Source organism: Dermochelys coriacea, chromosome 7 (genome assembly GCF_009764565.3).
Source record: "Dermochelys coriacea isolate rDerCor1 chromosome 7, rDerCor1.pri.v4, whole genome shotgun sequence".
Lineage (NCBI taxonomy): Eukaryota > Metazoa > Chordata > Testudines > Dermochelyidae > Dermochelys > Dermochelys coriacea.
The window spans coordinates 59,556,112-59,569,573 of record NC_050074.1 but is presented as its reverse complement, the minus strand read 5'-3'; the positions used below and the strand labels follow the sequence as shown (position 1 = coordinate 59,569,573).

Sequence of the window (13,462 nt, the reverse complement as noted above, 5' to 3'; positions counted from 1 at the left end):
TTTGCCACTCAAGTTTATGATTTTATGGTATGAGTGAGGTTGAGTGCCTGTGTGTGTTGTGCTTGGATAGTTGTGTTGATTTGTGTGGGTGGCAAATAAAGGGTGTGTGCTGCAGTAATGTGTGTTCGGAGGTCATTGTGTGCTGATTGTGTTGTGGAGGGGGTTGTGTTGGTTAGTATCGGAGGGGTTTGCTGGGACATTTGTGTTGATTTGTACAGGTGGTAGTTGGGAGCATGGGTGTGGCTATTGATCCAAGTAATTCATGAACTGTGCAGTCTCTTGCTCATATAACCAATGAAATCTTTGCATTCAAATTAGTTGTAGAGTAAGGGTGATGACAAGTTGAGTTAACTCTGATATCACAATGGTCTAGGACTCTTGGCATGGCATAGAGTCATGCCTTACTGCAGCTGTGAGCCATGCGGGTGTAATGTGTAAAGTCAAAATGGCTCAGATCTTAACAATTGCATGGTAACAGACCATGACACCCAGTAATGATTCACCTTGCTGATCTACTTAACACAAAGAGTTCTCAGCCACGCTTGTAGTTGCTTCCATTGTGTTATACTGACTTACCAGACATTTTAGGCTTCATGCAACACACATAGTGACGTTCCTGAACTCTGAACAGATGTATATGTCTTTATAATAAGAGTGTGCTTTAGTAAAATCCTCAGTTTGGAGAGTTGCCTTATATTAAAATCAAAATAATGTATATTTCACACTTAGTTTTCACACCAATGTTTTTACAAGCAATGTATTAAGCCATACGATAAGCATGCTGTGCCCAGGTATGAAGGATAGTCTGCTAATAATTAGGACTCCAGAGATCTGGGTCGGATGCCTGACTGTGCTGCAGACTTCCTGTGCGACCCCGGCAAATCAGTCAGCCTCTCTTTGCCCCAGTTTCCCCAGCTGCAAAATGAGGCTGATAATACTATAAGTAACTGGCAGGTGAGGAGGTGCACCACGGCCCGCAACTGGATGGATTTCTAAGTGCTCAGTTGCGTATCACAAGCCCCATTCTGCTAGCAGCTGGTAGGTATTCTCTTCCTCCGAGTGGTAGTGGCTCATGCTTTTAGAGCAGGAAGATCTGAATTCTCTACCGGTTGTTACCCCGAAGTGACAAGTGACCGTAGTGTGCAGCCAGTGACCTCCATGACGTCCCAAGCAGCAACAGATTTGTTACTTAATACAAATGTATCATGGCACTAAACAAAACAAGTTCTGTAAAATCCTTTCATTCCCTCGTATGGAAAGCACCAAAGAGAGGCCCAGTTTCATTATTATTAGATCCATTTTACAGATGGGGAAAAATGAAATGCAGAGCAATGAAGTGACTTGTCCTAGAGGCAGAGCTGAGGATGCACTAGTTCTGACCCCCACTACACAACATGTCCTGGAAAACACTGCAAATGTTCTATTAAACGCAACTCCGCTGATACTTCACCTAGTTCCTGAGAGGGGACAGGCTTACAGGCAGCTGGTTCTGTGCAGTTTTATTTACTGAGGTCTCGTCTACTCGAGAAAACTGCATTGCTTTGACTCAAGGTGTGGTATAGTTAAACTGGTGCAGATCCCTGTGTGAATGCTCTTATTTCCATGTAAGAAGGACTTATTGCAGTTTAACATAAATCAATTAGAAATTAGTTTTAGCTCTCTCACAGTAAGCCACTTAAACCAAAATAAGAGCATCCACACTAGAGCCTACATCAGCTTAACTAAATTGGTTTAGACACTGATTTAAATGAGACGTTCATGTAGACAAAGCCTGAGAGACATCTGCATAGAGACAGAGGATCTGCCCTAGGGTCCTTCGTTGCTTAGTTCATCTGCTTCTGCTGCTTATGTTCTGCCTGAGGTCATCTTCTTATATGATATCATGCTTAGCTGCCATGGAGAGGTGGATGTCACCTGCTTGGGATCCTACAGAGCGGATGACCGCCAAAGCTGCTAGGCTCCTGTTGTCATGCTGTGTCTTTAAAACTTAAAACAGCACAAGGGAAACAGAAAGGACAATAGCAAAACTCTCCGTGCCATGTTGCTCAATTGCATTTCCATGAGATGTTGTTATGCACGATGTACAGAGGGGAAAACGGCTCCTTTGCTGTTCCCAAAAGGCAGAGATATACCTGGACAGTGTCAATTCCAGATCCAGAATTTGAGCCTCGTACATGCAAAATTTGGGAGTGCCTGGCCAGGGGGTTGGATCAGACCCAGCTGTTCTTTTGTATTATGGTAGCGTTGAGTGCTAGGCACTGTATATGCACATAATGATTCTTTCAATTGTTTCTGGACTCAACTGGTAGTTGTCCTTCAGCTGGTGAGGAAGAGCTGGTATCAGGGAACAATAACACAATTAGGCTCCTGGGGTAGAGCGATCCGGTGGCTTAGCTGGCTTAAGATTTGGACTTATTTTTCATTCCAGTCTGATATTGCATTTTAGTGCCACATCCACACCTGCCTCTGTGAATTGCATTTTATGAGGCCAATATGAAAATGAAGGGAATTCGCTGCTACTTCTGTTCACCTTCCGTGTGTGCCCTTTAAACCAGGAGTTCTCAACCTTTTTCTTTCTGAGGCCCATCCCCAATGTGCTGTAAAAACTCCATGGCCTGCCTGTGCCACAACTGTTTTTCTGCATATAAAAACCAGGGCCGGCATTAGGTGGTAGCAAGCAGGGCAATTGCCTGGGGCCCCGCACCATAGACTTTGGCATCAGCCCCGGATGGCAGGGGTCCCATACAGCAGGGCTTCATCTTTCTGCCCTGGGCCCCAGCAAGTCTAATGCCGGCTGTGCTTCGCGGACCCCCTGAAACCAGCTTGTGGCCCTCCAGTGAGCCCCAGACTCTTAGTTGAAAACCACTGCTTTAAACCACTGGGTGGATCACACACAGCCAACTTCTGCTTTTCTTCTCTGAGGCTGGGAACTGACTATAGATCTCCTGAGCCCCACTCCAGTGCCTTAACCACAAGCCCATCCTTCCTTCCAGCTCTAACCAATAGTGCATGCAGGGTACAGAAGGACAAAGAAGATAAGCAGCTGGAGGAACAGAAACTGATCTCTCCTATCACTGAAGGTATTGCACATTCAGGGAACTACAAACAAATGGCTTGTTTGATGCTTACAAGAGTGGAAATGACACTCCCCTAATTGAGACTGAATCCCTGTATGTTGTACTTTCACAGTCCTTAAGCTTCAATAATGGGGGTAGGGTGTGGGTCTCATTACAAGACCATCTCTGCATAACCCAGCCTGCCAGGGAAAGCACCATCCAATGGAGTGTTTGATTAGGGAAAGCAGAGCATGCTTAGCACAGTTATCAGGTTTAAGGCCAAGGACTGAAAAGGGAGACTGTATCTTAGACCTAGAAAGAACATAAAGTCCATCTCCCCTGCCCCCATCCCCTGCCCCCATCCCCTTCTGGTGACTGGAGGGTGACTAGTTGCATCAGGGACGCTGACAAAGGCCTGGAATAAAGCAATATGTCAAATGTGTGGATTCAAGCTGCTTAGCCAGCTAGTTGTGTGGCTTGTCCACTTCGTTACTTGAAGGAACTCCGCCCATGACCACACCACCAAGTGGGTGCTCAGAATTGTCATGCAAAACCAAGCACTCCCTGCACACTGCCTTATAGGAGCTGGTGGGGTGGATTTCTCAGCCCATTTGGGAGGCTTGGCTGCCAGTGACAAGGACCTCCTGGAGCTCTGCACTCCTCAAAGACTCCAGACCAGAGCACCTGCACTTCTCTTGTAACAGCCGAAGAGGATTCAGTTGACATGGCAGCATCCCAGGGCTGGCACTGCCTCGCATTGCTGCTCCTGCTGCTCTGTGACCCTGCTCGCTTGTCCAGGGTGTCCGTGCGGACACAGAGAAAAGGGATTCTCGCCGAAGCCATGCGGAGACTGCAGGAAGTCTTTGACATTGAGGCTCTGCCCCATGATGTCTTACCTCACAGGAAACCACCCCAGTTTATGGTAGATCTTTTCAATAAGGTGGCAGATTCCAACGGGATCACAAAGGCCCCAGGGCTGCTGGAGGGCAATGTGGTGCGGAGTCTTGAAGACCGAGGTAAGCCACAGAGAGGGAGACGGGGGAGAGGCAGGATAAGTGGGACAAGACAAACCTAGGGAGGCAAATTCACCCCAGTGTAACTCCACTGAAGCTAATGGGTTTGTGGGGAGAGCAGGGCTGTATCGGGGGATGGGGGGGAGTGGGGGATGAAGAGTGTGCAGGTATGTACATGTGTAGGAATGTGGAAGGGTGTTGGGTGATGTAAGGTGTTTTGTGTATACCTGACCCCTGTAGATTAAACTTTTATATGGAAGCCTTTGATACAAACTCATTGCTACTTAGTGAATGTGGGGTGGGGGGTGGGGCATTCTGAATTCAAAATAAACACAGGTCTGATTCTTTTTTTTTAATTCTTTTAAAATATCCCATGCACAGAAAATTTAATTTGCTCCATTTTATTAGATGCCTGGCTCTTGCATGATTATATGCTTTTGGTTTGCTCTGAAGACCTATTTTAATTCTATTTTCACTTCAGTGTCTTATGTCTATCACTGTTTTAACACACACATTTGAATAGTTCTTTCTGTTACTGCAGGTGACATATTGCCATTTCCTGGAAAATCAGAGTATTCTTTCTGTGTCTTGTATGTTGGACTGATTATTAATAATCCTGGGTTTTTTTCCAGATTATTTTGATCAGTCTTATTTCTACTTCAACATCTCTTCGGTTGGGAGGAATGAACAAATGCTAAAAGCTGAGCTCAGAGTTTTCAAGCTAAATAAAAACCATGTGCCTCAAAAATCTTTTTGGCAACATTTTCTCAAAGTAAGTGGGTGATTATATTATTAACAATAATAACAAATGAATAATTAATCGACAGATAGTGTCTTTAAGCTAACAAAGTTAAAAAAAAATCAAGCATGAAAGAAATGAGACTGAAACTAACTACCCCATGAAACTATCCTGTATTTTATGTGATTACTGCCAACAATTTAGAAGTTTCATCTATTTCTTTGACTCCAACAAGCAAAGAAATACAGCCAGGGTTTTGGTTTTGTTGCTATGCTATTTTTTTTCTCTGAACTTTTTTCAATGAAACATCCATGCTGCCAAACAATCTACTGATTTATCTGTGCAAAAGCAAACAGGACAGTTTGATGATCCCTGAAGGTAAACTCAAATCATAGCCAAGCTATCGCAGATTTTGAGATATTTGCAATCCAGATCCAAATTCTACAGCTCCAGTCCATCTCTAGGGAATCAGGTGGCCTGCGAACCCAATGGGCAAATATGTGGGGCAATAGGAAACTTGGGACAATATCAAGTAGTCAAAAGAGACAAAAAAATAGATGGCCAGGTGATTTTTCATTTGCAGATATTTCTTTTTGTGTGGCTCTTAGTACATGAGATAATATCCAAGTGCTGAGAGAATATTCACTGCTTTTTGTTTTTGTTATGTATATTTTCATTATGATTACCAGATATACAGGTTCTTATTTATTACTTACTCCTAAAAAATTACTAAGGATTAGGAGTATATATCTATCTAGGGTTAGGGATATAGATAGATCTATCTCTAGGTATCTAGTAGATGTACATTACTTCTTGCCCTTATGTGAAGCTGACCAGAAGCAACTTTTTAGTCTCAGCCCAGGTCAACAGACAGGGTGAATCCATCCTGGAAGTGGAGGAAATGTGTTTCTTTGATGCTGACTTCTTTGCTGGAGACAGTCAATTGTTCCCCATTTAATTTTGTTTTGTTGTATTACCATATTCAAGGTGGATGTGTATGAGCTTTTGGACAGAGGAAGTAAGCCGCAGAGAAGAAATCTCATTTCATCCAGATTGCTGTCTTTGTATACCGAAGGCTGGGAGGTGTTCAATGTCACGCAGACAGTAAGCAGAAAATTCTTAATTCCGTTGTTTTTTATGCTAAAGATATTGTAACAAATTCATGGCCATGTGCTAGGAACTTCATGGTTGCCACTATGCTGGATACCAAAACTTCAGGGCATTAGCAGAGACAGAACCGTAAATTCTCTAGCTCCAAAGCCATAAGCCTGATAACCTGAGCTTATTAACTGGTAGCAGCATAAGGCCTGCAACAGCCAAATGATCTTAACTCTGCTCATAGTAACAGCATACAATAACTACATAATTATGATTAAAGCATTTTAATGTTTGTAGTCCCAGGGTAGATGGCATCGATTTCTTAGGAGAAATTGGTTTTTCATTTTCTTTTTACGCTCATGGCATCACTACAGGGCAGAGTTAAGGTTATTTAGGTGCTTTAGCATTGTATTTTCCATACCTTAATGTCTCTAGATGCTTATAAATGTAACCTTAACTCTAAATCTCTTTGGTTTGTAATACATATTTTGGAGATGCCCTTAAATTATTGATATGTACTCTCAACCTTATCTCTGGCTGAACCTGTTTTTTTGGTCTGGGGAATTTCACTTAAAAAACAAAATTAACCATTTGATATCAGTAATGAGTAGCAAATATGTACTATTAGCCTTATATAATTATTTTATTTTATCTTTAAGATCAGATTCACAAGCATGCTGTGGCTGACTGGTTGAATTACCTCTGATGTTACAATGGCCTGAGCCAAGAGTGACCTGAGCCAGTGATTTAGCCTTACCTGTTAGTCCACAATCACAATAGTCAGATTCAGCAATGGTTAATAATTTAGCTTGATTGCTAATTTCTTCAGATGTAGCCTGTGTGAGAGATTTAAATGAGTTTTAACAATATGGAAAGTCTGAAGTCTGTATTATTCCGTTATTAAGATTACTTGGGAAAAGAGAGGTTGACAAAGGGTTCTAAATACCTGGCAAGGATCAATTTTAAAATTAATTTTAACTCCTAGATTAATCAATCAATGTACTAGTAAATTCTCCAAAAAATAATTCTGTATTTAAAGGTAAGGGCTGTGTTTTTGGGGAAGTTACACTGTATGCTTCGTACAACACAAAGATGGTGAGTCCCTGGTTTAAGTACAAAACTCAATTTAACCTTAACTAGGCAGTTACAACTATTGTCTTCATAATAATATACATATGTCCTGGCAATCTTTTAGCCTATTCCTTCTTCCCCCATATAAACATTACTTAGTCCTAATGAGATAGACTTATTCAAATTGATCCTTTCCACTTTTCTTTTTTGTTCTGAGGTTTCCAAATGGGTGGGAAACAGCAGCACTAACCATGGCTTTTTGATCACTACAACTCATCTATCTAAAATCAAAATGGAATCCAACTTTGTCAAGTTTGCCAAGAGCCAGCACAATATGCGAGACAGTAGGAATGCTTTCTTGGTCCTCTTCACCAATAATGACAGACAGAAATCTTCCAGCTTCCTACCCTCTTCCACAGGTAAGATAATGCAACAGTAACTCTTTGAACAGAAGCTCCCTTTAATTAGTTCTGTTACTTCCTCGTGCATTTTCTGCAGATAATTGCATTAGTCACATGCAGTTTCTGACACTGAAACTGATTCTGGTTTGCCACCATCAAAAGCTTGCTTTGATATAATCATTTTATTATTTGCCTCCTGTAGTGGGTCACCAGACATTTTAGGCCAGGTCTATAGTAGGAGCGCTTTGCTGGTATAGTTATACTAGTATTCTATATAGGCAAATGTAGTTTGGAGGCAGTTTAGACCAGCAAAACTGAAGCTTATTCCAGCCCCACCGTGAGTGAAACAAATTATACTGACAAAAGTGCAGTTTTTCCTGGTATATCTGCATCAACACTAGGTGCTTTTGCCAGCACAGCTATGTCAGTCACAAAACACAACTCATCACATCCCTGACCAACACAACTATGCTATGCCAGCAAAAGTTTGTAGTCTTCCATCTACAGTCCCAGCCTAAGTATGCCTTCTCTTCATGCCCATCATTCTAGTCTAAGATGTAGAACCAGTGACTCCCAGCCTATGAGCATGCAATGTCAGCTCCACCAACATGTAGAGTTCAGGTCCCCATGGGATGCAAGATAGTGCTGGGGAAGAGGACACAAAATGATAGGGAGGGTAGCAAGCAGAAGGAGGGAAAGGAGAGATATACACTTGAGGAAGGGAGAGAAGAGGACCAGAAGCGAAGACTGGCTGGAAATGTCACTCAGATTTGTGTGTGCGCATGCACGCGCGTGTCCACCATACAACTTTTTAGTAAGTTAAAGAAAAAAATTGGAATTTGTACTACAAAGGTTTCCTATTTATGAAATGCATCTCCCACAAAAAATGTGATGGCTATGAAGCTAAGGTTGCAGGCTCATATTAGGTTTCAGTGCATATTACCTTTCAAACAGGTAAACAACAAACATCATAACACAAACAAAAATGAGAACCCAGGAAATGCAGAGGTAAGGTTTCACTTTTCAAACAAGGCACTCAAGCCACCTTAACTCTGCCCCTGTAGAGATATGTTCATTCCATCTTTCCTTCTTTCCCTGTAGACTATTGAAAGCATGCTTGAAAGAACGTTGGTTTTCATCTTTCATTTCCCACAATCATGTCTTTAATACTAAGTGTGATGATTTGTCACTTCTTATGTATCTAACATCCTGACAGGGCCATAAGCAGTTAGCAAATGGAAGTGTGCAGTATCTGTATTCTCTATTTGACAAACCTCCTAGGGTACCTCAGAGGGGAATGCTATTGCTGCAAGTTACAAATCATCTCAGGAGGTCCACAGAGAGAAGGGACTCGGTGAGCACTAAGCTTGGGGGACAGAAGATCAGGAAGGCAACCCCTTCACTCCTATGGAACTTCTGAGGTCCGCAAAAGCCTGCGGAGAGACTAAAGAGGCTTCTTGGCCCCTCACTCAGGAGGCTCGGCAACCCTGTAGCACTCTTTTATCCAGTACCAAGGTTCCCTTAGGGGCTGAGTTACAATTTTAGGTCTATCTCTGCAAGGAAAAGGAGTAGAAAACTTTTAGTTATTTTTTTATTTAGGTAAGAAAATGACCTGCTAAGGAAAAATATATTGTGTTTATACCTATTTTTTCTTCTTTGACTCATAATAAAAGCCAAAAGGGTGATTTGTTTTGTTTGTTTAAAAAGGGGGAAGGGTTCTGCTTCTTCTTTATTTACATTAGACTTGTGGGTCCTGTCTAGGCTGGAAGATTCTACATGACTGGAGAGCTTATGCAAATGGTGATATCACAAAATGGAAGTTCAGTTGTCCAGAGGGGAAGGGGTTTTTAGTCGAGCAGTTTAAAACTTTTTTTTTTGCTTTTGCTTTTGCTTTTGCTTTGTTTTCTAAAACATCAATTTAACTGCAATGACTAATTGACACTTTGAATTAAGGGAAGTTTTTGTTGACTGTTCAATACATCACCTCTTAAATTATAACAAACATCCCTTACACCTCCCATTGATTCTCCACCAGAGCTAAGGGAGATTAGTCTTTACAGTCCTGATACGTCCAAATAAATAAAACTTAAAAATAAACTTTCCAGCCTTATTTGTACATCAGAAAGGACCCAAACAAGACATTGTGCTGGCTCCTGAGAACCAGACAGTGAAACTGACTAGAAACAAAAGTAAAACAGACCAGCCTACTGCCAAGTTTACAGTGAAATTCCGGCTCCCTGTCCAGTAAAAGGACTTTATATGGTGGCTTGGAGACAGAATCCTGCTTCTCAGTATAGGGAACCTTTGCCCCATCTACAATTTGTGGTCAATAAATCTGGGCAGTCCATGTTTCTCTGGTTCTCTCCGTTTCTCCTCCACCTTCCTATACAGAGGCACAACCAGACTTGGCTCTGTAGTGCAGGGAGCTGTGAAGTCTCCAATAGTTTCACTATTTCCTGACCCTTTGTTTTGTATTTTCACTGCTTTTTGGGCCTTGCATGCCAAGCTGAAGCTATACACATTCAGACTGGAAATAAGGCATACATTTTGATCAGTGAGGATAATGAATCATTGGAACAATGTACCAAGGGTCATGGTGGATTCTCCATCACCGGCAATTTTTAAATCAATATTGGATTTTTATTTTTTTTAAAGATAGGCTGTAGTTCAAAAGGAATCCTTCTGGAGGAGTTCTCTAGACTGTGTTACACAGATCAGACTAGATCAGTGGTTCTCAAACTTTTGTACTGGTGATACCTTTCACATACCAAGCCTCTGAGTGTGATCCCCTTTATAAATGAAAAACACTTTTTAATATATTTAACATCATTACAAAGGCTGGAGGCAAAGCGGGGTTTGGAGTGGAGGCTGACAGCTCGCAAACCCCCCATGTAATAAGCTCGCGACCCCCTGAGGCGTCCCAATCTCCAGCTTGAGAACCCCTGGACTAGATGATCACAAAGGACCCTTCTGGCCTGGAATCTATGACTCTATGAAGAAGACCTCAGGATTTGGTCCTGAGGGAAGTGCAGCCTAATGTATATGTATTTAAGATTTATAATACTGTCATTGTCTAAGGCTATATCTACACTACGAGCTGGTAATGTGATTCCCCTGCCTGTGTATACATACTCACACTATCTATCTTTGAGTAGCAGTGTAGCCACAGAAGCACAGATAGTGCAGTGGAGACATGACTAAGCCATGGGTAGCATGCACATGATGAAGCCGTGCCTCCACTGCAACTACCTGCACTATTGCAGCTACCCTGCTATTTGTATTCGTGTTAGCTCAATGAAAGCTAGCCTACGTGTACACGAACAGGACCCCTTACTCATAATATAGATGTGGCATAAGTGTCATTGTCCTTACCCAGTTTTGTTTAAATCTGTGTGTTTCATGGGGACTATCTCCTTTGAGAGCAATAAACTCCTCCCAATGTATAGACAGAAATACAGTGTTCTTCATGACAAAGGTTTACTTACCCCTGTCATGTCCTCTTGCTTTCAGAATTCCAGCCATCCTCCCCTGAAGATGATACTTCATCACACCTACCTCACCAAAATGAGGTCTTTGCAAACATCAGAGTGAACAAAAGCAGAAGAATTCGGGATACCTCTTCCTTCTCACACAAAGACAAAATTGTGCCATGCCAGCTCAATGATCTCTTCGTCGACTTCCATAAAATTGGTTGGGCAGGGTGGATCATTTCCCCACGTGGCTACAAGGCTTATTATTGCAAAGGGGCCTGCCTGTTCCCCTTAGGGGAAAGTCTAAGAGCGACCAACCATGCTACCGTCCAGTCCATAGTGCATACGCTGAAACTTTCCAAAGACGTCAGCACGCCGTGCTGTGTCCCAGACAAACTGAGTTCCATCAGTATTATGTACTTTGACGACAATGAGAATGTTGTCCTTAAGAATTATAAAGACATGGTGGCCACAAGCTGTGGCTGTCACTAACAAAAGCCCATTCTGCCTGCAACTGACTCGCATCTGGACTCAGTGCACCTGTTCTCCACAGCCCCAGTGGTGCTGGAACAACTTCTATAGTGAGGGTGCTGAAGACGGATACCATGTATTTGGGTTGTTATTGCTATGTCAAGCCAGGGGGGTGATAGCACGCCTAGTTCCAGCACCTATTCACATCTCTTGTGATGTTCAGATTAATAACATATCAGATAAGGGGGGAGCCAGCCAGTCAGCTTTGAAAAGGCTCCACCTCCAGGCTCCACCCATGGGACAGCAGCTGAGAGGAGAATGCTGCCAAATTCTACAGACCTGCTGACTTTTCAAAGGGTCCCATGCTGCCTGGCCTGTGGTGACAATGCAGGGAAGGTGTGGGGGGTGTTTCTGTATATACAAACCAGTGGGACAGAGCGGAACTTGGTTTAATCAGGGCTATAATGTAAAACCCTGAGCATTTTAGGCAGAAACTTTGTTAGAAAACACCTCTGTTTGGTTAGAGTCTTGTTGTTGGAGCAGGGAGCCAGGATTCTTGGCTTCTCTCCCAGCTCTGGGAGGCAGAGACTGGGAGCCCAGACTCCATCCCTAGCTGTGGGAGGGGAGTTGCGTCTAGTTGTTAAAGTCAGGAAAGGGGAGTCTGGAAGTCAGGACTTCTGGGTTCTATTCCCTGCTTGGAGTAGGGGGCATTCTCTGCAGCTGGTTCCCAGGCCAGGCCCACTCCCAGTCTGCATATTTGTCCATTTCCCAAGGAGCTGGGTCTCTGTAGACTGCTCCTCTATGGTTAGTGTCCTTCACAGCCACTACAACACTAAACTGTAGAGACCCCCAAAAGTCCTCCAGGACAGTAACAGCAGATTCCTCCCCCAACCCAGGAGATCTGGTGACTATGCTTTAGGCAGGGGCTCTATGGTCAAGTGTGTCTGTGGGCGGATTCAGAGAGGAGGCTGGAACCTGGAGGGGGGAAGGGAAAAGGGAGGACCTGGGGCAAGGGAACCAGGCCTGGGTGTGGGAAGAGAGAGATTTTATGCAAATGAAATAATACATATTTATCAAATATGGCATTGCTGTATTTACATAGGCTCCACATTTGCAGGCCTACAGCCCTATGGGGCAGGTCCCACACAAGTACCAAGGGGTCCCCGACAGTGCTGGACAGATAGTGGAAGAGCCGTTCCTCAGCCTTGATCCAATGCCTGCCTGGGACACCAGCTCCCACATGGGCAGTTGCCCAGCACGGCCCATTACACTCCCCTGAGACCTACCATTTCTGAAGCAAGAGGGAGACAGACCATGGTGCTCAGGCTGCAGGAACAGCTTTTTCTGCTGTGTGTACATGGCAAATATCTGCAATGTCTTGATGCTTTTTTCCACTCTGTCATATGCTCTGGACCTGTGCATGTTAAAGGTCAACAATGAAGGACAGATATTAGAAATAGCAAAACACATTGTTAAGCAATATTGTAGTTTCTTCAAGTTCAACAGTAACTTTCTGGAGACGTCTGCTGGAGAAGCTGGAGAAAATATTTATACTGTAAGGAACTATCTTTGTTTCTGTAAATAGCAACTTCTGCAATTAGCAAATTGCCAAATTGTTTTTACTGTATTAAACGAATGTGTGGAATATTTTTAATTAATCTGTAATAGAGTAATTTAATTTTCCAATACAATTATGAAATACGTCTTCAATGTATGTTATTGCAATGTTATTACATTAGTCAGTTTCCCTTCTAAGGCCTGGTCCAACGCTCATTGAAAACAAGGGACACATTCACCTTGCCTTCAGTGGGTGCTGAATCAGGCCCTAAACTCCCATGGCAAAATTGAATAAACAAAACAAAATATCTATCCCTATGCGCTTGATCCTGTAGTCGTTATTCAAATAAAACCCATACTAAAGCTTGCTAGGATTTTTGCCTGAGTACCATCAGCAAGCTCAGATCCACTGGGATTAGCCCCATTCACTTTTTGTGCCAGTGCCTATCTGATACACTTTTTGAAAGACTGTTTCAGTTTGTTGGCATATAAAGTTCGTAAGGACAAAAAACCCAGTTATGTTTCTATATTATATACTCCCATGAATATAGAGTTGTATGAAGCTATTGCAATTACATTAACAGAT

General features: G+C 42.8%; 1 protein-coding gene across 1 annotated transcript; it reads left to right on the top strand.

Moving 5' to 3' along the window:
* Positions 1–3,780: 3,780 nt before the first annotated feature.
* LOC119858997 (bone morphogenetic protein 2-like) lies at positions 3,781–13,167 on the top strand. Its single transcript, XM_038410605.1, has 5 exons — positions 3,781–4,072; positions 4,702–4,841; positions 5,796–5,912; positions 7,195–7,396; positions 10,889–13,167. The coding sequence occupies exons 1-5, from the start codon at positions 3,781–3,783 to the stop codon at positions 11,338–11,340; spliced, it is 1,203 nt and encodes a 400-aa protein (XP_038266533.1). The 3' UTR covers positions 11,341–13,167.
* Positions 13,168–13,462: the final 295 nt, after the last annotated feature.

Excerpts from the sequence above, each read along its gene's own strand:
- LOC119858997 (XM_038410605.1), top strand. The coding sequence starts at position 3,781 with ATGGCAGCATCCCAGGGCTGGCACTGCCTCGCATTGCTGCTCCTGCTG. Across the intron at positions 4,073-4,701 it reads GCGGAGTCTTGAAGACCGAG|ATTATTTTGATCAGTCTTAT; the intron begins GTAAGCCACAGA and ends GTTTTTTTCCAG. Across the intron at positions 4,842-5,795 it reads TTTGGCAACATTTTCTCAAA|GTGGATGTGTATGAGCTTTT; the intron begins GTAAGTGGGTGA and ends ACCATATTCAAG.